This window comes from Vitis riparia, chromosome 1, assembly GCF_004353265.1.
Source record: "Vitis riparia cultivar Riparia Gloire de Montpellier isolate 1030 chromosome 1, EGFV_Vit.rip_1.0, whole genome shotgun sequence".
In the NCBI taxonomy this organism is placed as follows: Eukaryota; Viridiplantae; Streptophyta; class Magnoliopsida; order Vitales; family Vitaceae; genus Vitis; species Vitis riparia.
The window spans coordinates 18,010,966-18,038,025 of NC_048431.1; the positions used below are offsets into that span (position 1 = coordinate 18,010,966).

Below are 27,060 nucleotides of genomic sequence, written 5' to 3' on the forward strand. Positions count from 1 at the left end.
AAATTAAAAAAAAAAAACTCTTAATTTTCATCGCACGGCATTCCATTTTAGTTTGTTTAGAGGAGTGTCGGGGGAATCGATACCCATTGGGTCAATCACATGCTCTTTCCACGAAATATTCTACGTTTTTCTTAACCCTTCTGCTATAAGGCGTAATTCCATCATTGCCCCCATCTCGGTTAAAAGGATGCTATGGCTGACGCCATCATTACAACTTTTAACGTTCAAAAAAACTGAGGGTATTCCAGTAACTTCATCCGTCAATTGGGCTGGACGCATCCAAGGCAGGTCCTCATGGTAAGGCCGTGATTTTCTGAAAAAGCAATGGCATATACCCAAACTGTTCGTCGCCACGATTATAAATTTGCTTTCTCGTTTCCATTCTAGCATGCGAGTTTCCTGGCCACAGAAAAAAAAAATTCCAGTACGCGGAGAGTCTTTCAAGTTTGGCTGCTTTCTAGGGTTTTGATTTCAAATTTCATATCTGTAAGTGTTTTTCTTCTATGTGTTCTGGTTACTTGGATTTTACTCGTATTTTGATGTTTTCTTGCGGTCTCTGATTTGCATCTTTCGCTGTTTCTAGGGTTTGATTTGGCAGAACCGCGTTTCCTCCACATTTCTTTTTTGTCTCGGAACCTGATTTTGATCATTGTAAGTTTGTTGAAGTTATGCTTCTCGTTTTTGCTTGTAATCCATTCCTTATTGTAGCATAAGGGTTTCATTCAGATCCACTTTGGACTTTTCTCTCTTGTTTTACACACATATCCGTTGTGAGGTATTGATTTCTGATCCAATTAGAATTAGAAATTCTTGTGTAACCCATACACATATTTGGATAATTTCAATATATGAATTGTCTTGGGTTCTGTTTGTTTTAATGGAAAATTATCCCTGGAAAAGAAATCTTGTTAATTTTTTTTGGTAGTTTTATATGTCTCTTTAATTACATTGGGGAAAAAGAATCCTTTCAAGCCCAAAATTTATTTATTTTTAACTTTTGGAAAGAGTTAGCTTGGGAAATAATTTCCTGCAAAAGAAGTAGAGGTCCTAAGACACTATGTATCTCCATAGTGAATTTCTTGGAAGAAAATATATCCCTAACATTAAAGATTTGTTAAAGATTATTGCTTTGCATTGCCTTTTTTTTTTGGGAGATGTTTTACTGCTGTGGATTTAGTGTAAGGAGATCTAATTTCTTTTTGTTTCTTGTTTGTCTATCTTTTAGTTTTATTTTTATTATTTTGGTTTTGGAAATTTCTTATCATGTGATGGTTAGAGTTAGAGTTCATAATTTGGTCGTGGGACTATTTATGCGGATTTGGTGGCCTATGGGAATCAATTTCAAAATTTTTAGTAAGACACTGAATCTGTGTCTGGAATTGGAAGTGAGGTTTCCAATTGCAATTCAAAGATTCAAAATCATGCAACCAAACATAGCATTAATTTGTCATAGTTTCTTTTTTTTTTTCCCTTTTCTTTTGGTTTCTCTTGTTGTTTTAAGGTAGTTTTGGTTTTGATTATGCACAAGTTGGAATGCTTTGCAGTTGGCTGTTGGAATTCTGTTAATGATATGGTCATGTTGCTCATGAAAGTTATGTTTGGAATTGAAAATGTTGTGATTCTGTGGTCAGGGTTGAGGGATTTGGTGTGATTTATTTGTGATATTATTGTTTTATTACCTGTAATTGTTGAGTGTAATTGAACTTATGTAAACGGTATGAAGGTGGTGGCTCCTTTTCCTTCTTTTTTGGTTGCCTCCTATCTTTATTCTTCCTTTTGTTGATTCCTTCTTGCAGTTTTTAAAATTTTGAGATAAAGTAGTTTAATACTTATTATTATTATTATCATTTGCAACTTCTCAAATTTTGAGAGAGGAAAACATCATGCTTGGGCTTCATGCTTCAAGCCTTACTTTTCATGAACCATGAGGTCTTTGTGTTTGACTCCTCACTTTGTAATATTGTTGTCATTTGAGTAATCATTGTTTTCTGGTTATGGTCTTGGTTGGTTCTGTCTGTCACTTACTGTTATGATAGTTTTACTGTTATTTTTCTTCTGTTATTTTATGTTACTTTATTTGTTGTTTTCTTATTCCTTAACAATTGTTTCTGATTTCTGCAATTATGCTTGACCATGTTGATCAGGCAAAGACTGAATGATCTAATGGAGTCTAAACGTAGCAAGAAGTCTAGCAGTAGTAAATCATTATTCTATGAAGCTCCTCTTGGCTACAGCATTGAAGACATTCGACCAAACGGTGGAATCAAGAAGTTCAGATCTGCTGCATACTCCAACGTATGTGCCATTCTAGAGTTTAATTATGAATATCTGATTTCTAAACATACAAAACCAAAAGAAACTTCTTTTCTCAATTCCTTATGAGTAATTGGATAATACTAACATCTGGGTTTCAATTATGTCTTGCAGTGCGCTCGCAAACCATCCTGATATTCATAAGTTGGCTGCCTGACCACGTCACCGCTTGACATTGTTAACTGTTGATGTGGTCATTTAATTGTTAGCTGTAGTTTAAAATCCTTTTCTTCTTCAACAACCACTTTCTTGTCCTCTCTTTGTGACTGTAATCACTTCTGTTAGTCAACATGGCCTTGCCAGTCTCAGCAATTGGATTTGAAGGTTATGAAAAGAGGCTAGAGATATCATTTTCTGAACCAGGCATCTTTTCTGATCCTGAAGGAAGGGGTCTCCGATCCCTGTCGAGAGCCCAGTTGGATGAGATTCTTGAACCAGCTGAGTGCACTATAGTTGGTTCACTGTCAAATGATATTGTTGATTCCTATGTCTTGTCTGAGTCTAGCCTCTTTGTTTACCCTTACAAGATCATCATCAAAACCTGTGGGACTACAAAGCTGCTTCTTTCAATCCCACCCATCTTGAAGTTGGCTGACACCCTCTCCCTCTCTGTAAGTTGTGTGAGGTATACTCGTGGGAGCTTCAATTTTCCTGGTGCTCAGCCATATCCTCATCGTCACTTCTCAGAAGAAGTGGCCGTCCTTGACAGCTATTTTGGGAAGCTTGGTTCAGGTAGCAAGGCTTATGTGATGGGTAGTTCTGACAAATCACAGAAATGGCATGTGTACTCTGCTTCTGCAGAAGTGAGGAGCGCCTGTGACCCTGTTTATACTCTGGAGATGTGCATGACTGGTTTGGACAGGGAGATGGCTTCTGTATTCTACAAAACCCACTCAAGCTCAGCTGTTAAAATGACTGACACTTCTGGTATAAGAAAGATTCTTCCAGATTCTGAAATATGTGATTTTGAATTTGATCCATGTGGTTATTCCATGAATGCCATTGAAGGAGCTGCAATTTCCACCATTCATGTCACGCCTGAAGATGGGTTTAGTTATGCTAGCTTTGAAACGGTGGGATATAATCCAAAAGATGTGAACCTGAGCCATCTGATTGAAAGGGTGTTGTCTTGTTTCCAACCGAATGAGTTCTCTGTAGCAGTGCATGCTGACATCTCGGGTAAGTTACTTGAGCGAAATTGCCTTCTGGATGTAAAGGGATACTGTTGTGAAGAGAGAAGCAACGAAGAACTTGGTATGTGTGGTTCCATGGTATACCATAGGTTCATGAAGACTGAGGGGTTGGTGTCTCCTAGATCAATTCTGAAATGCTGCTGGAAAGAGGAAGAAGAAGAAGAAAAGGAATAGCTGAATGGTTTTATTTTTTGTTTGTCTTGTCTATGGTTAAATAAGCCAACAGTTTGATGGCCTTTTAATATGATGCTTGTAGTCATATTATCAGCCGAGATGATGTTGGATTTACTTTTAGAAGTCTGGTGTTGAGCCAGAAACTTGCAGCTATGTTTGTGCTTATGAGTTCAATTAAATATTTGATAATGTTAAACCCGGCAGTTTGAGGTTCTTCTTTTGTATTGAAGTCGTTACCCTTCTGTTGGCGGAAAAATTTGCAGGAAACACTCTCTGCTGGAGAGGCTGAGAAATGATGAACCAAGTCATCAACTGAGTTGATGGTTGTGAATGGGAAAAGAGAGGAGCTGCCTGCCAAAGGGTGGAAGGATGTTGAAGAAGGATGATGAGAACTTCACATCCATAACTCCTTCCAAGTTTATGATGAGAATGATTAATAATATGGGCATACCTTTAGAGTGTCTCTGGTTCACCAACCACTTAATTTTGCTGAACTTCAGAATAATACCAATGAGAATTACTTGTCTTAATGAAAAAGTTTGAATGAGTTAAGGTGTAACTTGTTATACTTGATGGGTTTGAGAATTATTTTTAATACTTGGATTAAACTTGAATTAAATTTTTTCAATTCAAAAACATGGTTTTATCATATTATTATAAAAAATGTGAAAAAATATAACTAATTAAAATTACATAAAAATTCATATATTTTAAATTATTAAATTATTTCTTTTCATCAAACTTGTCGGATTCAAGGATGAAAATATCGGTGATCACGGATATATCAGTAACTTGATTTTACGGATATATTGGAGAAATATCGATGGATATTTTAGAAAAAAATTTCGGTATGCCAAAATTTGATCAAAACTCATGGAGATGTAAGAAAAACCTCATAACAATGTAATTAGAAATATAATAGACAATTTAAAGTTGTTTTGTTGAAGAATTTGATATATGTATGATATAATTTGCAATATTAAATGTAATTATATCATATTGGTAGATAAGAAATATGAATTTTGTAATTGTACACTCATTATGAAGCTTCAACTTGATTTAATTAAATATCAATAATTTATACATATTACATTGCAATGACCCTTTAATTCTATGAAAATCTACTAATTCATTCAATATTTCAAAAATGTACTAATTAATTACGATTGAAAATATAAAAAAATTGAAAAAATTGGGAAGTTACTAATATTGTTAATTAAGTTAATAAATTAACTAAACTAAATTAATTCTATGAAAATCTACTAATTCATTCAAGATTTTAAAAATGTATAATTAATTCAAATGTACTAATTAATTACAAATGAAAATATAAAAAAAAATTGAAAAAATTGGGAAACTACTAATATTGTTAATTAAGTTAATAAATTAACTAAATTGAATTAATTTTATGAAAATTTACTAATTAATTCAAGATTTAAAAAATGTACTAATTAATTCAAATGTACTAATTAATTACAAATAAAAATATAAAAAAAATTGAAAAATTTGGGAAGCTACTAATATTGTTAATTAAGTTAATAAATTAACTAAACTAAATTAATTCTATGAAAATCTACTAATTCATTCAAGATTTAAAAAATGTATTAATTCAAATGTACTAATTAATTAGGAAAAATGTACTAATTCAGATCAATGCGGGGGAAGCTAGGAGCCGTCGAATCAATAGTAGGTGCAAGGTGCCAATTTTTTAAAAAAATTGGTGAAAAATAGTCGAAATAAACCGAAACAAAAGGAAATTTCTCCGAAATTTTCTAACAGAAGTCGATTTTTTCAAAAAATCGTCGATATTTATCTTTTTATTGAAATTTCTTCGAAATTTGGTGAAATTTACGGATATTTCTTCCGTCATATTTCGCCCCCCTTTTTCGTTTTGCTAACCCCTAAAACACGAAATTTCGGCCAAAAAAACTGAAACTTTCATCCTTGGTAAGATCAACGGTTGAAGTGCTTGTAGTATTAAAGGTGTAAGAATTTGTGGTTTCAAGCAAACTATTTGTTTTGGGCTTATATATTTTTTAACAGATAGCAAACAAAAGTGGCTGTAGTTTAGTGGTAAGAATTCTACGTTGTGGCCGTAGAGACCTGGGCTCGAATCCCAGCAGCCACACGAATGATTACGTTTATATTTTTTCCATTTTCCCTTGTACTTAGATCTCATTTTTGATGCATGGGAGAAATTAGCCAAGCCACTATTTCCTTTATCCATATGAATGCTCTCATACTCTCCGAATTCATATTTGAATTCAAATGTGTAACTCCAATGGAAATTTAAAAAATAATATTAATAAAAACAACTCATTTATATTCACAAATTTCACTCTAATATTACTTCTTCATATCTATCATAAATGAGTTTTTTAATTGGAAGGCAACTACAATAATTTTCTTTGGATAATATTATTTGAAGAAAAAAACAAAGGAGTAAGAACTCATTACTTTAAAATCAAATTTATCTTTATAAATTTGAATTTTTCTTTTCCATTACTTTCTTAAAATACCAATTTTAGTTAGATAATAGCTTCTTTCATTCAATCCAGGATCTCGAGGATAAGTGAAGATGAATTTCATCCTTGGATAACATCTAAAAAGGGTTGAATAGGAGATTTTGTAATAATTTGAGAAGTTATCTTATAAATGTTTACAATTCCCCCGTGTTTTCTCCAATGTTTTGATTTTCTTTTTCAATATTACAAACAAACAAGCAAATTACAAACAACAATGGATGTCCTAACACTTTTCCAACAAGTTAGTCAATGCAAGTCAAATGCAAATAAAACAACACTCTCCAAATATGATATATAATATATTACATTAACATATATTTTCACATGTCTCTTAACATCAATTGTCAAAAATTGAAATATATTTGTTCTTTCAAGGCTTCAATAGTATAATTTTAGCCCGTGATCTAGTTAAACAATCAAAATAACTCAATGAAAATTTCATAAGCTAATAAAATACTAATCAAAGGATAAGATAGAATAGAGAGACAATGACATTGGATTTTTTAACATAGAAAACCTTCGAAGAAAAAAAAATTACAAGTCTCAAGCAATCAAATCCTTCATTATGAAGAAAATTTTAAAATTAGCCGAATACAAGGATTTGTCTAGCCCAAGCCTTCCATTCTCTTTTGGACCATTTGCCTAGTACCTTCAAACTTCAGCTACCGCATTTTTTCTTTCGGAGAATACTTGGAATCCACTCCAAGCTTTGATCTCAGCCTCTTCTATAGTTTACATAAGAAGAAACTTCGGTTTTATCCAAAAATATTGGATATGGAGCAAGGATGAATAACACAATGAATCAACCCATTTGGAATGAAAATTTCTCACTCAAACATTTATTTTTCAGCTTAAACCCTAGTTATTTTCTCTCAAGGAAAATGCTCTCCTCAATTTGGTAAGATACCTTGAAGCTTAAAATAGGCGTCTCTCACACTCAAAATTGTCTCTCCTCATTTGGAAAAAAAAAAAAGGCTTAAATATTAGGGTTTTAAAACCCATCTAACGGTTGAGTCATTTGGAAAAGGCTGAAGGAATGTAGATGTGATCGAAATTTGATCAAATAGATAAGAGTAAAAAAGAATTAGGTACAACAAAGACTATTACCCTTAAGTTCGATCGATCAAAAATCAATTCAAATGATTTGAACAGTATGTTTTACACTCCTCAACCAACCACTCTATTTTTCAATAAAATGAGGAGTTTAAAACATGGTTGATCAATGTTTGTTATCATCCAACTCCTCAAAAGCACTTGCCATCTCCTCTAACTATCTTCAAACATGAACAATTTAGAAAAGGTAAGAGTCCAAGGGAGGATTTGAAGAGTATGAGGTAAGAGACACAATGAGAATTTTGACTTGAAATTGCTAATATAAATATGCTTACAATAACAATTCTTCCATCTAAAGACAAATTGTAAATTTGGTAAGTTTGAAATGATAACGTTATTTTTTTCTAAATTAGATTATATTGTATATATTTAACTTTCTAGAGAAAATTTTTATATATTTAACCTACTAGAGAAAACTTTTAAATTTTATAATTAAAAGGATGAGACTATTATGGATTTTATTTCATTCAAACTTTTAATTTTTATTTGAATGACAAAAAAATTATTATTTTTTGTTAATTTTGAGTATATTAAATTATTTTTAAAAGAAACTTTGAAATTTAAAATTGTTTATTCTATATCTTAAAATTGAATTGTTTTATTCATAATTTTAATAAATATATTCTGAATGTGAAAAGTTATGTCAATGTTCAAAACACAATTTACTGAATAAATATATATTCTCTATATGTTAAAAGTTGTTTAACGTTCAAATACAATTTACAAATATTGAAATAAATTTCCTCACATATAAATTAGAAAATGTAATGTTTGAATTTCTAAAAAAAATATGTACAATAAAATATTACCATTTTCATATATGAGACTAAGGGTTCTCCTAATCAAGTTTTCATGATCACAAAACAAGGTTAAGGATACTAATAGTTCAAATCAAGTTAATTTTTTTAGGTTTTCTTTAAAAATTTATAAGAAGTTCAAGCTAGAATAATAGGATATCAATACCTTATAAATTTGAGTGTTTTGAAGACTTATGAAGACCTAGGACTATTTGTAAGGTTGCTACTTGTCAGTGCACTTGAGTCAATTTTGTTTTCATGCACTTAAAATTTCTAGATCATCCTTATTTGAACTAAAATAGGTCACATTTCCTTGAAATTGAATGAATTTATGATTTTGATGAAATCCTAACTCTAATTCTTTCTGAACTTGCTTTAAAGGGTTTATGAGGATGAACATGTTATTGAAGTTTCTAAACCTAGATTTGGAGTCATTTTTGCAATTTACAATGCAAGTGATCAAGGTAAGGAGGAACTGGTTGAGTTGGTTGGGTTTGACCATCGATGTGCACTTTGCATACTCTCTCTTTTCCAATAGCATGTGTTTAACTGATTGAGATAGGAGTCTCGATTAGTTGAGGACCGGTTGCTTAACTGATTAAGGTCCTAAACCTAACAGTCACTTTCTAGTGCATTTAATGCATAATGGCTAGTGAATTAGTTTAATTGATTGCTCAACTGGTTGAGCCATTTTTAAGGCTTTGGGGATTCTTAGCTAAAAACTTATAAATTGAAGAGTTTACTAGCATTTATAGACAACCAAATCACTACATTCAGTTGAAAAAATCCACTCCTTTTCTCATTCAAAGCTCTTATAAGTGCATTTATTCTGAAACTTATTACTTTTTCAGGTGCACTTTCAAGCCTTTCCTAGTTTTCATTTTGTATTGTGAGCTTTACTTGCCACTAAGATTGGAAATTACATCTTCACTTTCATTCATCTTTGTAAGAAGTGTTTTTTCAAGTGAGGTAGATCACTTGAAGTCTTTGTAAAGGGCCATTGGAACCTTGAAATTCAAGTGTTCAAGTTTTGGAAATAGTGGAACCCTCACCTGATTAAGAATTTAAGGAGGGTGGATGTAGAAAGTTTGCCAAACTACTATAAAAGAGTTTACATTTCCATTTTTTAATCTCTTATTTTTACTCTTGACTTCATCATTTTTCTTCCTCTCAACTTGATCTAAATTGGAAATTTCAAAATAGGACTAACTACTCAATTCATCTCTTTCCCTCTTGTGATGTAACTATGTTGAAATTGCTTGTTTTCATATTTGGTATCAAAGTTAGACCTTTTATTTTTTACTTAACCATCTAAGAGAAGATGACTAATTCATCAAGTTCTTCCCATATAGGGGATTTTTGGTGATAGACCTCTATTCTTTATAGGAATTGAAGATGCTTATTATAAAACTAGGATGACATGGTTTCTAAAATCTATTGATTTTTATTTATGGTATGTCATCCAAAATGATCCCCACAATCATACCAAGATTGAAATGGAGTGCCTATTCCTAAACCCTTTGAAGAATGGGATAAACATGATGTGAAAAAGGCTTAATTAAATGCTAGGGCAATCTATTATCATCATTACTCTCTAGATAGAAATGAATATAATGGAATATATTAATGTGAATCAGCTAAAGAAATTTGGAGACTCTTAGAAGTGATATATGAAGGAACAAATCAAGTTAAAGAATCTAAAATCGGCCTTCTTATGCATATCTATGAATTATTTTCTATGAAAAATGATGAATCTATTATTAAGATGTTTACTAGATTTACCAACATCACCAATGAACTCCAAGCATTGGGAAAGGCTTACACCGAAATGGAGAAAGTGATAAAGATCTTGAGGTGCCTCACACATAAATGACAAGTCAAAGTCATAACAATTCAAGAGGTTAAGGATCTCATCAAACTTCCAATGGAGGAGCTAATTGGATCCTTGATGACTCACGAAATTACAATGAAGAATCATCAAGAAGTGGAAAATGAGAAGAAGAAAAATATAGCTCTCAAGATTTCCCAAAATAATGAAAAGGAAGTTGATGGAAATGAAGAAGAAAGAAATACTAGTAAAAAAGATGAGGATCTTGCATTCATCTCAAGCTAGTTCAAGAAGTTGATGAAATTTTAAATGAACAAAGAAAGATAGTCATTTCCTAAGAAAGAGTCTTCACTTAAGAAATAAATGTCAAACAAAAAGGACATTTCAAACAAAAGAAGGAGAATAAGGAGCTCATATGCTTCCAATGCAAGAAATTGTGACATATCAAGTGTGATTGTCCTATCTATAAGAGTGAGTTAACGAAAAAAAGAAGGAAGTCATGCTTGCTATTGCTAGAATAGAGCACTTAAAAGTATGACATGATGTAACAAAATATAGTTTCATTAATAAATTTATTTATTTACGATTTTAGTTTCCTATTTCTATCATTTTTAAGTTAATTTTTATCTAAATATTTATGCCCTTATCACTTGCATTATACATGATTGGGTGCATTATGAGTTGTATAAAAGATCCAAGTCATGAGTTCTTTGTAAGATGATATGTAGTTCGCAATCGATTCATGAATTTGAACAATTTATTAGAAAGTGTAGTACACTATCTCTTAATTGGATGGATAACTAGTCTTAGTCATCGGTTTGGTTTACCCATGGTCAATGTAGTGCACTATCTCCTAATTAGAGGGATTATTAGTATTAGTCCTCGGTATGGTTTACCCATGGTGAGTGCACTAGACAAGTATTTTTTGGTTTCTTCTAAAACTACCAAGATGAACAAGTATTTCCTTGAAAATTTATGAACATCAACCTTTAAATCAGTGTTGATAGCATCACCATTGGTATCAAAGTCACCGTCATAGTAGAGCTTGTCATCCTCCCTCTCTATTTTGCTAATTGAAAACCCCAATGTTCAATTTCTCTCTCTAAGTTTTTTATGGTTGCATTTGGGAGTTTATATTAATTTGTTTATTATGTAGAAAAGTGTACCAAATTCTATTTGGTATATATCCTTTTTGGTAAAGAATATGATATAGACTATTTAATTTATATATAGATATTTCCTTATAACAATAAATATCTTTATTGAATAAGGAAAGTTTAGAATATATATATGATTAGATGAAGATGGACATGTAAAACCTATACAAATAGATAGATATACGAGGAAGAGTGAAAAGCACTCAATGGACCAAGGCTTGATATGGAGCATGACTCAATCCATAGGGTATAGATACTAGGAGTATGGAAATATGAAATGTTCAAAGAGTTATCTTTATTTTTGCTTTTTTCTCTTTAATTTTTCCATGGCATGGTGGATTAATTCTATTTTATCCATAGTTATAGATAGGATGGGATAAATCATGTTAAAACTTTGCTTACTTTTATGTATTATTATATTTTTATCTTTATATCATTGCACTTATATTTGTAGAAATCCTAGAGAGCCAAGGTGAAGATTTTTTTAGAGGTAAGCAATATACTGAAGGTCAAATGTAAAGATGGTGTAGAAACATTAGAGCATATAATAAAATTGAAAAAGAAATTTTAGTTGAAGATGAAGTTAATTGTTTTTACATTGGAATGTGATGATCAATATGAAGCATGTATTGACTATTTAGAATAAACATAGTCTCTTCCATACACTTATTGGGTCGTAAAAGATGAAATAGTGAAGTGTTTGAACAATTTGAATTCATAAAGATCTACTAAAAGGGTCGTTGAACATGAGGGGACCATGACACATGAGAGAGTTGTGGCTTGGAGTAAAATTAGAAAAAAAAAAAAAAAAAGTGTTTATGGACCTTATTGGGACAATGGATGCTCATTCAATGTTACTTTACTTGAAACTTAAATTTATAATGGATATGATTCAGCTAAATTTTGTAGAGTATATTAAGTGACTCCTTGATTATGGCATATCAGTGGATCTGTGAGTATCAATTAAGGCAAGTGAAGAAAAAACCATGCATAATAGAGACTTATGAGTTGGAATTTGAATTAGGGTGGAGATTACTAAAAGGTGTCTTAAATTTCTATTTGGAATATATTTCTTTTAATAAAAGGTTCCATAAAGTATTTTATATTTTATTTCAAAAATAGATCTCTTTATAATAGTAGATAGAGATTTGAGAAAGAGTACCAGCCACTTAGTGAAGCATGGCTCGAGGTCCTGAAACCTAAAGTCAAATGTATATTGTTCAAATTTCCTTATGTCTTACACTCATCCCATTGATCACTTGCAAGAGTCTGCTCTCCACTCCATCGAAGTCAAAGTGGTCAATTCACAGTCACCCCACAGATTTGATTTTGTCCGATAAGTAACACCTATCAAAAGATATTAGTGGTCCAAGGAGCCTATTTTCATCGGATGGAAACTTTTATTCTCAAGAGAAGCCATGGTTTTCCCTTAAAGTTATAAGCAAATTGATGCATATAGGCAGACTATTTCTGACAAAAGATGCAGAATAAATGTAATTTCAAACCATTTGCTGATAGAATAGTAGTCTGCTATAGCTTCTGCTTGACTAATTAAGCATCTATGACTCCCCCTTTCCTGCTTCAATTGTAGCCATCTGACTGTTTTTCCAGTTGTTGCAACAGATAATCAACCGACACATTTATATTTCCTTTTTTAGCTCATAAGATAAGCTACTAAATCAGTATCAGAGTTGTACTTATCCCCAGTGGAATAAATGCTGACCTTTAGTTGTTTTCCACGCGTAAGAATCAGTGATCACCTTCTAAGGGTGGCCAAATGGAACTACTGATGGTTCATGGTTGACTTCTCTTCTTTCTGGGTTCTTGGTACTGGTTTGAAGCATATATTCCTCCACATCTACCTTTTCTGTAATGCGATTAATTAATTTTACCTTGTGACTCAGTGGCCATTTTGAATGTTTCTCAAAGTGGGGGAATCCTTGCTTTTGTTTTTTGGTTTCCCTTTCTTTCTGCGCATGCTACTGGCTGCTTGAGTGTGGGCAGAAGAGTTTTCCGCTCTGCTGACAAAAATATTTTGTTGGACTTGAGAGTCTTTCTTAGTTTCTTTGTTTCAGGATCTTGCTAATGCAGGTGCCACAAGGGGTCCAGCATGCTGTGGTTTTGGCTTTAACCAAGCCCAACAAGCAGGAAAAACAAGGAGAAATGAAGGCAGATTATGCAGAAGTTTGTGTCTGAAACGTCTGAACTCGCGTCCTCACTTTTTATCAGTAACCCGAAAGCAAAGAGAAATGGATTTTTGTATTGGGGTGCAGATGGGGATGAGGGGACCATGGACAGAAATGCTTTATTCATTCACAAAATTTGAAAGCAAAGCAGCTGAGTATGTGGCTTTTGAAATGTTTTTATTGAGTGGTTAAATTCGGAACAGGCTTTGAGCAGAGCTGGAATGGTGAAAGAACAAATAGAGTGTCCAGGGGAAGAGGGTGGGGGGGCATGAGAGCCATGGGAAGGATACATTGTTTACCTATTGTTAAAAGCCATGCCATGTCTGACATCTGTTATGAGGAGTCAGTGGCAAGTTGCTTCTCAACCCAACTATAATTTATGAGCTCTTTCCTTTTTCAAAAGTTTTAATCCACTTGGGGATTTCTATAAGGTGTGAAATTTGTATGAGTTAGTTCGGACCAACCCGAATCCACCCGACGTTTGAATGAGTTTGGACAAATATTTTCAACATTTGGTTAAATTTGATTTAAGTTTTTTCAAACCAACCTCAATTTGGGTTGGGCTTAAACTACCGTTAAAACAACGTCAAGTTAACTTGAATATGATTTAATATTTTTTAATATTTATAATATTTATTATCCGATATAATAATATTTAATTTCTTTTTATGTATATTTAAAAATATGAAATTAAAATTATATTATATATATATATATATTTTCATTTTAAAAAGATATATAAGTTTATTTTTAATTTTTTATCTTATTTATTATTTAAATTTTGGTGTAAATATAAAAAAAATTAAAAATAATTATAAGTTGATTTTAAATCATGCAACCTAATGAACTCAAACAATCTAAATTCGACCTAAGTTTAGAAAATGATATTGAATTAAACTTAAATTAAGTACTTTAGGTTAGAAGTGAGGTTAAATTGAGATTAAATTGATTGTTTCTTAATTTGGGTTAGCCATCAATCCAACCAACCAACCCAACTTGCACACCTACCTTATATAATATATTCATTGATATTTGGAACAATTGTGCATGAAAAGTTAACCTAACAAAATTATCGGGTGTAATGGCACATCTTCCCATTACTAGGGATGTAGAAAAGTATGATTCAATCGGTTTTCCGAAAAAAAAAAAAAAATTTAAACGATTATAATCGATTTATACTTAATTAAATTAGAATTTACCTTTTAATGATAAAAAATTGAATCAAACCAAATTTGTTTAAGGTTGATTTAATTCGATTTAGTTGATTGATGTCATGCATATTAATTTAAGCCTTGGGACCCATTTTTTTTTCTTAAGAAGTTTTTTAGCTCAAAATTTTATATTTATTGTTGTCCAATAATAATGAGAGAGAGAGAGAGAGAGAGAGAGAGAGAGAGAGAGAGAGAGAGAGAGAGAGAGAGAGAGAGAGAGAGATAGAGATAGAGATAGAGAGATGTGTTGGTAAGGCATGATCATGATGGAGGTTGGTGATTAATATAGTGTTATAGAAACCCTTAGATCAGGGTGTTTGTCTGACATGTGATCCTCTGGACTCTGTTTTGACTGCAATTATTACTTGGGAAACACATCAAGCCCTCCTCAATTTGGGGAGACACCTTGGACCACTTTGCTCCAATTTTCCTTTTTTTATTTTTATTTTTTATTTTTTATTTTTGGCTTGCAACTAGCTGGCGTTAACACTCTTTGTCTACCTTAACTTGGTTTTGCTTTGGCAATGAAAAGGAGATTCCTTTTGTTTTCCCCTCAATAGCATATTTCCTCCAAAAATAATTTCTTTTGAAAATAAAATATTTCTCTCTTTTTTAGAAAATATTAAATTTAAAAAAAAAATAAAACCACACAAAATGATATTTTATTTCTTAATTTTTAAGAAAAAAAAAAGATTTTATTTTATTTTGATAATAAAACTATTTTAAGTTAAAGTTTCTATTTTGGATCTACTTCCCATTTTCTATTTTTAATTATTTTTTAAAAAAATAACAACTTCTTTTTTATTTCAATAAAATATAAAATTTTTTAGAGATTTATAATGAAAAATTGATTATTTTTAAAATTGTTAGAAAAAAAAGGTAATAATTTTTAGAGGTATAAAGTAAAATCTATATTTTTCTTTTTTGTATAAAAAGTTCTAATTCTAAAAACAAAAAATAAAAAAAATGTGTTAACAATTTTTTTTATTTATTTTTTGAATGTGGAAGGTGGGGTGGAAATTGAAATCTACATAAATTGTGTGATGCAATAGTTCTCTGAATAAGGAAATTGAAGCAAACTTTGGAAAGAACACATGAAAGGGATGTGTCTTCTGCTTGAATGGACACCCGTGAAACCAGTAACTGATGCATTAGAAATTAAGAAAAGAAGAGGTGGTGTTGTCTACATATGATAAGATAATAATGCTTGAGATCAGATTCTCCACCAGTGGAAATTTCACCTCTATGTTGTTCTTACAAATCAGAGACATGGATTTATGGAGCAGTGGAGGGACAAATGAAAGAAAGATTAGTTTATTAATCTTGTCAAGGGAGTAAATATTATTATTAATGCAGTGGATGGGCCCATTGGAATGTGTGACAAGGTCAGTATCTTTGAATACCTTATTATGCATGGATGCCAGCCATATTACTTTTGTCATTCTGCTACAACACTGGTCTAGCTTTGAATCCAACAGTAGATTTAGTGGCAAATCTTTGTTGTTTCTTAGCTTGTTTGTTGCTTTATTTTCCAAGTGATGCTCCCACTTTTGGCTAAAGCTTTTGAACCTGTCCATATCACCGTATTGATAAAAGAGAATTCTAAGTGTACATGTTGGTTTATATCGACATGACAGCTTTAAAGAGTGGCTAACCTTCATTCATTTTGGAGAAGGCAGAGATTCTGAAGCCACAAGGGCAGATTTTTTTTCTTAATTGATGGGCTGATGGGCTGATGAGCTGATGGTTGATGAAGCAAATGGACAAATGAGTAGAGAAACATGTCGAACAGTGGTGCAGGAGAGAGGCTTTAAGGGGTCTCTTCAAGCCCTCAACATCATTCATCATCCTCCACAAAAACACCCACCTTTAAATTATATCTGTACTCCTGTGGGGGGGGCCTATTCAATAACCTTGTCTATACCCTGAATTATTTTTTTCCTTTTCTTTTTTCTGATTTGTGTAGAGGGAATTTGAGTGAGAAAAATGTTGATGCATGCATAGGAAAAAGCATGCATATGGGGTTGGGGTTGGGTGTTGGAGAATAGATGATGAGAGGATGCTGGGTATTTGGTATTTGGCATTTGGAGAAGGCAAAGGTCATGTATGCACTACAAAAGGAAAGAAAAAGTATGGCTTTTATGTAGGGGGAGTCCTATGCTTTAAAAGGGAATTTATTCCATCTTAATTTTCAAATGACATAAAAACTATACCAGGAAGTATAATAGTTGTTTCAAATAGTATCTGAGCTTTGGTTCTAGAGGCCTTCAATTGGTCTAATCACAACTACAGAAGAGTAACGTGAGAATGTGTAATTACTATTGATGTTAACGGCATAAGATGAAGTGGGGCCTAAGAGAGAATCATATATTTGGAATGAGATAAGAGGTTGAGATCATGAGTGAGTCTGTGAACCCAAGTACGAAGCCTTAGGTGGGTTGGGAAAAAAAAAATTCAGAGGTGAGTGGGACTGTGACTAGGAAATGGAGGGGACAGATGTAGGGTTTGGGGTGTCAACAAGTTTGGATGCTTTATAGTGTACTCTTTCTCTCATAGGACAGAGGCAGAGAGGCAAATATCATGTGGGTTTGGTACCAGTGTTTAAAGAGAAGAGGTGGCTTGTTAGCTCCTGCTCCTGCTCCTGCTCCTCCACCTCCTCTTCCTTCTCCTCCCCCATTCAAACACACACAAGTGGGTAAAAAGAACAATTATTTCCTACTCATTTGAGTACCCTCCCTAGTGCATATCTTCATTAAGATTATGGTCAAGTTCTCCAACCCCACTTGTTTGACTCCCTTTTGTAGGCAGAGAAAGAGAGAGACACTTTTGTTAATCAAGGAGGGAGAAGGGTTAAAGAGAAAAAGGAGAAAGGGAATGAAATGGAGCTAAAGGAAGGACTGAGATGACAGGAAAGGAGACCCCATATCTGCAAAAGTTCCAAGAATCCACCAAATGGGAATGGGGATGTGTAGGGGAGGGACAATTATACCCAACTACTCCAAGTGCATTTTCCTTTTCTTTTTCCCCTTTTTTAAACAAAATAAAAGGAAAAGAAAACCAATAGAAAAAACAAAATGCCATTCATACTCTATTTTCTTCTGACATATACATATACCTTTTGCTTCTTTGTGGTTGGAAAACATTTTCATGCTTCTTGTTGAAAGGTTCTTTCATGGTCCTAACAACCTATCCCTAAGCTTTTTCTCAATTCTCAGGCTTTGGTGCTGTTTGCTTGGTTCTGGCACTGACAAACTCCACATTTGAAAGTAATTTCCATGCTCTACGCCCATCAAAGCTTAAGCTCTTCAGGGGGTGGTGGGGGGGACTGGTTTGCATCAAAACTTTACTCCAACTAATTGGTTTGCATCAAAACCAATCAAGGAACTTAGAGCAGTATCCCTAAAAATACTTAGAAAATTCTTTTAAAACACTTCATATTTCTGCTAAATGCTGGCCATTATGGCTAGCCGTTAATCCACTCAAATCTTCATTGATGACCATGAAAAGGATATAAGCGTCTGCACATCGCTAAGGTCAACGGCATCATACATTCCACAGTACACGTGCAGGGGAACGAGATAAAAATGCTATTCAACCAAGTATGCTAATATTAGAAGGACCCCAGGCCTGAATCATGTGTGGTTGATCAGATGCCATTCAATGAAGACTGTCATTATATACCCGCTTCCATTTCTTTAGAAACTTACTGGATATGTTGAGAGGCAGAGTGTCCCACAGCTTTTGCTTTTTAAAGTTGCCTGCTTTTGATTTCTATATTGCTGCACTGCCTCTTGACCCCCTACTGACAGTGTGAGAGTGTAGTGTCTTAGAATCAAATAAAGCAAACCCAACTCAAATAATTAAAGGGGAAAAATGGGATAAATAATTCACCCAACAATGATCTCACGGGGGGCGATTACATCACCAATCTCGAGTGCAATTCCTCGAGATTGTAGCCCTTTTTTTTTAACTTAGTTAATTTCCACAACAAAATGGAAATTTGGGACTCTAATGAATGGACAAACCCAGGGAATGTTGGATTCCCTGAGGCCACAGTAGAAGCTTAGCAAACCAAAGCCATTTTCCCAAGAATTTATTCTCTCTCAGTGCATTACTGCCAAATTGTCTGACCCACCCACAAAGAAAATTTTTGATTAGAGGTCTTAATCATAACCGTTAGAATGCTTCACAGTTAACAGAGCACTTGCTCTTTCATTTTTCCTTTTTAAATACTTGGAATAGAACAGAAAATTCTCAAAACACCCTCTTCCAAAAGAATGCATGATTGAAGGAATTTTCTCTTTTCCATCATCTTTTTTTTAAGTTTATCAAGATTGAGCTGATTTGGCCTAGCTCTTTATATATTCTTTCCTTTACTTTTGCTGAGCCATTAACAGGCATGTTGCTTCTCTCTCCCTACCAAACCTCTCTTGCTTCTGAGTGCATTTGCAGTGTGGGAAGCATGAGGAGTTTTTCTGGTTGGTTACTGATGTAAAGCTTACATACACATAAAACAAAAGAAACCCATTTCAAGGTTGGTTTTGGTTGAATCCTTCAACTCAACCACTTCTACCGGCTACCCAGTAGCTCCCTTTATAACAAGAAGCTCCTTTTCTCATCTGGGTACCCTTAGAATTCAATGGAAACACTGAGAAGGGAAACTGTTCTGTGCTTTGTGGCTTTTCTCTGCTTATGGAATTCCGCAAGTGCTTTGCTCTCTCCCAAAGGCGTCAACTTTGAAGGTAACTAGAATTTTTTTCTTCTCTCTTTTTCATCATCAGCAAAGTAGAGCATGGAGTTTTGACATCTATTATTTTGTTTCTTCTGATTTTTTCAGTGCAAGCTTTGATGAGTATTAAAAATTCGCTGATAGATCCTCGCAGCGTGCTTGAAAATTGGGATAAAGATGCCGTTGATCCATGTAGCTGGAATATGATCACTTGTTCTGATGATAAACTAGTCATTAGCCTGTAAGTTATACTGCAGAAACTAGCCATTCTTTAGTCCTAGCCATGGAAAACAAGGATATCTGAACTGGAAATAGTCTGCTATGGAATCAAAGGAAAACTGAAAAATCCACCATGAAAATGAAATACTGAAAAGGTTTTGAAACAGTTGAAATGTTCTTTATCGTGCAGAGGAACCCCAAGTCAGAACTTATCCGGTACTCTTTCCCCAAGCATCGGAAACCTAACAAATCTCCAGACAGTGTAAGTGCCCCTGAGCTCTAATAATGAGGGGCTAGAAGTTGGAAGTTCTTTGGATAATTGTTAATGTAAGGTGTTTTGCAGACTCCTACAGGATAACAGCATATCAGGACCAATTCCCTCAGAGCTTGGAAGGCTATCAAAGCTTCACCTGCTCGATCTTTCTAATAATTTTTTCACTGGAGAGATCCCCACTTCCCTATCTCATCTCAAAAGCCTCCAGTACCTGTAAGTTTACAAAATGGAAAAAGTTTTGAGTTGTTCTCTGAAATTTGGAATTACTTTGTTTTTGGTCTGTGTCTGATTATGGGCTCTTGAATTGGGATCAGGAGGCTAAACAACAACAGTCTCTCCGGAGCAATTCCTTCATCCTTGGCTAATATGACTCACCTCGCGTTTCTGTAAATCTCTTTCAACTTTTCCTTCAGAAATAATAACAATTTTCTTTCTTTCATTTTTCAAATGAAATCTGCATCTTAATGAAGTTCCTTTTGTGTTCCAGGGACATGTCCTACAATAATTTGAGCGGTCCTGTACCAGGGTTTGCTGCCAGAACATTCAAGTGAGTCCCTCCAAACCTGTTCCTTTCTCTTCCTAGTTTCGTCCCTTCTTCTGGGCTGATGCTTGGAATAATGAATTCCTTAAATCCGTTGTCTTTTTCATTTGTTAACACAGCATTGTTGGAAACCCTCTAATATGTCCAACCGGGACTGAGAAAGACTGCTTTGGGAGACCAACACCGCTGCCCGTCTCTATTAGCATGAACAATTCTCAAAGTAAATGACAACCCCTCAACTTCTCTGCTCTATGTTGCTTTTTTCAATCTCTGGTTCAAAGTCCCTCTTTAGAGGTTTATAATTATTACAATTGAATTCTATTTCAGTCTCTTCACAAATTGTTATGTCATAGCTCTACCAATCTTTGGATTTAGCCTGATCTGTGAATCTCTGTGCTTCTCAAGGCTCTCAACCTTCTGCAAGACCTAAAAGTCACAAGGTTGCCTTAGCATTTGGGTCAAGCCTAGGATGCATCTGCCTACTGATTCTCGGATTCGGGTTTCTTCTCTGGTGGAGGCAGAGGCACAACCAGCAAATATTCTTTGATGTTAACGGTTAGTGAATCATGCAACAAATCAGAACAATAAAGCAGTAGCATTAGCACTATGAAAAAGTAGACAAAAGCAAACTAGTTTTAACCTTCTTATGAACACAACATTACTTTTGAACTTTCAGAACAATATCGTGAAGAAGTTTGCCTTGGAAACTTGAGGAGGTTTCCATTCAAAGAACTTCAAATTGCCACCAACAACTTCAGCAGCAAGAACATACTTGGAAAGGGTGGTTTCGGGAATGTCTACAAAGGATATCTCCAAGATGGTACCGTTGTAGCCGTGAAAAGGCTAAAAGATGGAAATGCCATTGGAGGGGTGATCCAATTTCAAACTGAAGTGGAGATGATAAGCCTTGCAGTGCATAGGAATCTCCTAAGACTTTATGGATTTTGTATGACGACGACAGAGCGGCTCTTGGTTTACCCCTACATGTCAAACGGCAGCGTTGCTTATCGTCTTAAGGGTAAAACAGCCACCACTAGTTTGAAAACTATACACAAGCATTCATGTCATCATCATCTTAAAATTTGAATTATTCCATCCCACGTATCTTTCATTGACTTAAATTTCCCTAGACACTATCATTCACAGCTAGCCTGTCTTGCAGCCAAGCCAGCATTGGACTGGAGTACAAGGAAAAGAATTGCCTTGGGGGCCGCAAGGGGTTTATTGTACCTGCACGAGCAGTGTGACCCCAAGATAATTCACAGGGATGTGAAGGCTGCAAATATCTTGCTGGATGACTACTGTGAGGCCGTAGTAGGAGATTTTGGTCTGGCAAAGCTTTTGGATCACCGGGATTCGCATGTCACAACAGCTGTTAGGGGTACTGTGGGGCATATAGCTCCAGAGTATCTCTCAACAGGCCAGTCCTCGGAAAAAACAGATGTTTTTGGATTTGGGATCCTTCTACTTGAATTAATTACCGGCCAAAGAGCTCTAGAATTTGGGAAAGCAGCAAACCAGAAAGGAGCTATGCTGGACTGGGTGAGCAGAACAGACATTTTTTATTGCAGTTTGTTATACCTCATTCAACCTCAAGGTTAATTAATACATGTGGCTTATCTTATCACTGCAGGTGAAGAAAATTCACCAGGAAAAGAAGCTGGATATGCTAGTGGACAAGGATCTGAAGGCCAACTATGACAGAATAGAGCTGGAGGAAATGGTTCAAGTAGCTCTCTTGTGCACCCAATACCTTCCGAGTCACAGACCTAAAATGTCTGAAGTGGTTCGAATGCTTGAAGGAGATGGGCTCGCAGAGAAATGGGAAGCGACTCAAAGGGCGGAAGCAACCAGGTGCAAAGCCAATGAGTTCTCCTCTTCAGAAAGATACTCTGATCTTACTGATGACTCTTCATTGCTGGTGCAAGCAATGGAGCTCTCTGGACCCAGGTGATATAATTCCAGTAAAGGAGACAACGGTTCTGGAGTATGAAAAGAAGAAAGCCATCATAGATTCAGAAAGCAAGAATCTATGTTGAAATGAGTTTGTTGTATAGTAGCATCATAATGGAGCTCTACAGACTTTGTGTTAATTTCTGACTGTACAGAACATGATTTGAGAGAAACTGACGTTTAGTTGAGTGCTACATGTCCTTTTCCTTTTGTTCCTCCTGTTGAGTGAAGAAGCTTTCTGGGGATTGTCCAACTAGAGTGTTGAGCTTTGTGATCAATAATCTTCTTGGAATGAGTTTTCTGTTTGTCATCTTCATTTTTATTGCATGTACAAGAATTTCAAAGAGATTCATCGATAATCATTACCATGGGGGCTCTTCATTTTCTCTTCTTTTCTTAAGATTTGTCATTCCCTTTTATTTTTATTTTATTTATTTTGTATTAAAAAAAGGCATAGCCAAAGCTTTTCCAACTTTTTCTCTTTTAACATACTGTTGTATACATTGAAGAAGAAAGAGGTGATTTTTGCTAGAGTCTTCCATTACCCTTTTTCCCCGAATTCAAAGTATTGCAACAGCTGGAAATCTCATACATGCACATTGTCAAGTCACCAATTTTGGGCAATTTGCCCAAAAGCTTAAGCTGCTCAGATACGGTTCCACCAAGAACCTCCTAAAAATCAAGATCAACTTGATCTACAAACTCAAATCTGTTAAAGCCCTAATGCACATTTCTCATTTCTCATTTCTCAGCTAAGTTCCAAGGGATGAGGCTTGGATGATTCCATCAACAAGAGTTCATGTTGATCCAAATTCATATCTTGCACATGGGTATGGATCAAAGGGCATAATTACTTTCTAACAAGACAATTGTACCCAATTATAATGTGCACCATGCCAATATTCCCAGGAGCTGTTTGTCTTTACCCTTAAAGAATAGCAACAGAAGGGAACAGAACAGGAAATCAAACCAATCTATGAAATACGAGCATTTGTAGATTAAGCCTGACAGATTTGAGGGCAGCTAACATTTTTTGCAAAGAAATTGAAAGGTGAAACAAATGGTCTAGTCTACTAATTTCCTGAGAGACGAAAAAAAGCCTAGAAATCTTTGTTCATACAAAAAAAAAAAAAAAAACTCTGTTAGTTCATTTAATGCTTTCAATTCAGAACAACTTCACACAGACTAGCTGCATGCAGCCCAAACTCTCCTGCCAACACAAAAAATGCTAGAGAGGCAAATGGCAAAAGGAAAGATATTACATGAGATAGTGTCTGCTCAATCTAGAACAAATTTGATTTTTGCTTGGGGAGAAACTCGTCGGAACTCCAGCAGCTCTGTTACCATATGCATCCTTCCTTCTATGGCATATACAGAGGGTGTAATGCTCATTATCTCGAGGATTGGTGAGTTCTCAAGTAAAAATTTGATAAATCTCATCTCATGTGGCAGACCAGAAATGTCTGTCATCTTCACAGTTTTAAGGCATTTGAATGCACAATCTAAAGGGCATTCATTCTCCCAAAAATCCAAATCGAGTACTTCTGGTGACACTGATGTGTTCGAGGAACCCTGCAAAAACCAAAGGGGTTAAATTTGCACAAATCTAGCATTAACATGAGAAGAAGCTGAAAGGTATACAAATCAATAACTAATCATTCATCACACTCACCGAGATTTGAAGTTCTTCTAAATTAGGAGAGTATATTATCAAGCGAAGAATGACCAGTATCTCCTTTATGTCTTCAAAACTTACTTGATACAGTTCAATATTCTTTAGATGGTGGTATGTAATTGGATGTCTTCCTAGTTCATTACCTATACTCAAAAACTAAGACAGAGAAGGACAAAGAAGTATGTGAATTAAGATTGTGCATGCACATAAACAGAAGCCTTTCAGTTTATAAATCTATGATCAAAATCTTAAAACAAAGGGACCAGTATATGACTCCTAATATCTCGATTTAATAAACAAAACAGAAATATAACGTAGTGTTACCTTTGTAAAGTATATGTGCCCAATGAGCCGTTCAAGATGAGGTGCACCGCCAAAAAATTTGATAAAATTGCAACTCGAACTTTGCTCAAAGTGTTCAACAACGTCATCAGACATATACATAGCCACAGTTACAGAAACCAAACCCGGGGTATTTTCAAGACAGATTTCTTTAAATTCGCCTTCTAGGACCAAGTATTTGAGATTTGGAGCAGAAATATTGAGAGCTAAACTATCGAAATACGACAATGACAAACACTCTAGGAGAGGGCAACTAGAAACAAGACTTTGAATAGCTTCACAGGTAATTGAAACTTGATGAAGATTGAGAATCTTCAAATGCAAGAATCCTTTAAAAGTCGGGGGTGGGTGTAATTCACATCGAACCAACTCCAAGCGAGTCAATTTTTGACAAGAGAACAGACAAGAAGGAACAGTAAACCACTCACACTCTCCTAATTCAAGAAGGATTTCTTTAACATCATTTCTTGAAAGGAAAAGAATCCATTGGTCAATATCAGGACAGATTCGTAAGTTGGAAGTAGTAATCTGAAACTTGTGAATTGGTCCAGCATGAAGAAGGAGAACCTGAGTGATAAACTTTTTGAGCTTGTCATTGAGAAGAAATAGGTCATCTTCGAATACGAGATCTGTAATTCCTGACCATCTGTACCTCCATTTACTTGACAATATACTTGTTCTCACGGCTTCCCTTATAGGCAACCGGACAAGGATGCTCTCTATAATGCTTAAAGGCAGATTACTTATCAAATCTAGTTTTGGAGCATCATCCATTCGTAATTTTCAGCAGAAAGGCCTACAAAGCAATGAAAAAACCATCCATCACCCATTATACAATGCAAGAAAGTAAAATGCCATCACCTATCGCCAAATGAAAAAGTAAAACTACAATCTTTCTCTCCATATTCTGTTTGGTTACTGAGAAAATGCAACAAAAGCAAGGATTGAAAACAAACTCAAAACTCTACACTGCTCAATTTTCTTATTATTTGGGACCACCCAGGAAATGAAGACCCAAAAATCCGTCGACCCTAATATCACTACTTTGTTCAGTCTTTCATTCATTAGAAATCAATTCAGTATAATTAAAAGGAAAGAAACATTTCTTTTTGTTCTCCTGAATTTTCGAAACAAAAACAACGATTTTATTAAAAATTTCCCAATTGCATCTAAATCCAAAATTCAACATGAAACCCATTTGAAATCAAGAGTGCGAGAGAGGATTGATCAAACGTTTCACACAGACGTACATGATCAAAAAACCCAAATTTGTAACCTAAAAACAAATAGAGTAAAAGAGAGGAAATCAAATGGGGAAGATTCAGTACCAGATTGAAGACCAACGCATGTAATTCCACTCTTGTTTCTCTTCCTCCTTCGATCGTGACTCTGTTTCCTACGTTTAATGAAAACTGATATATAAGAATTTTAATAATTTGATGAAATTTCGGACCCAATTTTCTATGACTTTTTTTTTAAAAAAAAAATGCTCCTACCAACAAAAATAAAATAAAATATTAAAATATATTTATTTAAAAAATAAATACAAAAATATAATATTTTTTTTTATTTCTTTTATTTTATACTAAATTCATCTTTTTAAAAGATGGGTTCACTTTTTTTATACTCAATTGGTCTTTTCAAAATACAAGTTCATTTTTTTTTTTTTACATTGAACTATATTTCAAAAAAATTATTTCACTTTTACACTCAACTCGTCTTTTTAAAAGGTGAATTTGCATTAAAATTTAAAACACTCAACTCATTTTTTCAAAAGCGAATTCTACCTAAAATTGAAAAGTGTCATAATTTTATAATTATTTTTTATGTTACGGATTTTTACTCCATCGGTGGAGGAAGGGGGAGAAAAGTGTTGTAATTTTATAATTATTTTCAAAATTCTTATATATAAGTTTTCCTAGGAAAATTAGGAACAATTATAATTTATTGCTAATTTATAAAGGAATTGGTATAGTACCATTAATAATTATGTTTAGAATTAAACAAAATTATTGGAATTTTTCATTCTAACGCCATTGGAAATTTCTTAAAAATCGAAAATCTAGTCCTGTTTTCTAAGTTGGTCACAAAAGTAATCTTATAAATAATAATAAAATAAAAACACACCTTCTAAATCAATGTCACATCAGTATTGATTTTTTTTTTCTATGATTTTATTTTCAATGATTTTAGTTTTATGATTAAAATTGACCAAGATTTTAATTAAAATGGGTTTTAAAAATTCAATTTTTAAAATTTAACCTCCTACTTTTTTTTTTTTTTTTATCTTATTTGGAAAAAAATACTCTCATTATTTTTATTTTTATTTTTTTGTAAAAATAACCATCTCTTTTAAAACATATTGGTGAATATTTGAAATGGTAAATGACATTTATATATATATATAAAATAGGTTAGTTTTTAAGAAAAAAAATATGGAAAAGGTTAGATTCACAATTTAAGAATTATTTCATCAACTTCAACCAAATATTTCGTATTATATATATAATATAACATGAAAACATTAATTTGATGGATATTTTTAAAAGGGATTTGGATTAACTTCCAATTTTTTGTTTAAAGATTTAAGATACTAGAACACTTGTTAACTTATATTAAAAAGGTAATGATTTTAAAAATTATATTTAAAAGTCGAGATAATTTTTTTAAAAAAATACATAAGATAAATTTATACTTTTAATACAGGATGTTTTGTTATTTATATAGATTTTTTTTATTTTTTATATTTTAAATTAGGAAGTGTATGCAAGGTGACACTTCTTTCAATTTAATTAACTATGAGTGATTTTCACTTTATATTCAAGGGATT

General features: G+C 33.6%; 3 protein-coding genes and 1 non-coding gene across 5 annotated transcripts; 3 read left to right on the top strand and 1 right to left on the bottom strand.

Annotated features, from left to right (window-relative positions):
* Positions 1-379: 379 nt before the first annotated feature.
* LOC117917657 (S-adenosylmethionine decarboxylase proenzyme) lies at positions 380-3,900 on the top strand. Its single transcript, XM_034834001.1, has 4 exons — positions 380-486; positions 584-651; positions 2,145-2,295; positions 2,428-3,900. Exon 4 carries the CDS (start codon positions 2,604-2,606, stop codon positions 3,678-3,680), a length of 1,077 nt encoding a protein of 358 aa, XP_034689892.1. The 5' UTR covers positions 380-486; positions 584-651; positions 2,145-2,295; positions 2,428-2,603; the 3' UTR covers positions 3,681-3,900.
* A 1,836-nt stretch (positions 3,901-5,736) lies between these two features.
* Positions 5,737-5,808, top strand: TRNAH-GUG. Its single transcript has one exon. It is a non-coding gene; the product is annotated as a tRNA-His (tRNA).
* Positions 5,809-18,783: 12,975 nt separating this feature from the next.
* Positions 18,784-22,606, top strand: LOC117923011 (protein NSP-INTERACTING KINASE 1-like). Its single transcript, XM_034841276.1, has 11 exons — positions 18,784-19,239; positions 19,335-19,467; positions 19,636-19,707; positions 19,789-19,932; positions 20,034-20,105; positions 20,207-20,266; positions 20,380-20,480; positions 20,666-20,815; positions 20,937-21,278; positions 21,423-21,802; positions 21,894-22,606. The coding sequence occupies exons 1-11, from the start codon at positions 19,137-19,139 to the stop codon at positions 22,212-22,214; spliced, it is 1,878 nt and encodes a 625-aa protein (XP_034697167.1). The 5' UTR covers positions 18,784-19,136; the 3' UTR covers positions 22,215-22,606.
* Positions 22,607-23,337: 731 nt separating this feature from the next.
* Positions 23,338-25,634, bottom strand: LOC117910691 (F-box/FBD/LRR-repeat protein At1g13570-like). Of its 2 annotated transcripts, XM_034824838.1 has the most exons (4): positions 25,559-25,634; positions 24,213-25,026; positions 23,886-24,044; positions 23,338-23,785 (listed from the first exon to the last, which is right to left on the bottom strand). In XM_034824838.1, the coding sequence occupies exons 2-4, from the start codon at positions 25,002-25,004 to the stop codon at positions 23,492-23,494; spliced, it is 1,245 nt and encodes a 414-aa protein (XP_034680729.1). In that variant the 5' UTR covers positions 25,005-25,026; positions 25,559-25,634; the 3' UTR covers positions 23,338-23,491. The 2 variants fall into 2 exon arrangements, with proteins under 2 accessions (XP_034680729.1, XP_034680806.1); XM_034824915.1 differs by lacking the exon at positions 23,886-24,044.
* Between the last annotated feature and the right edge of the window lie 1,426 nt (positions 25,635-27,060).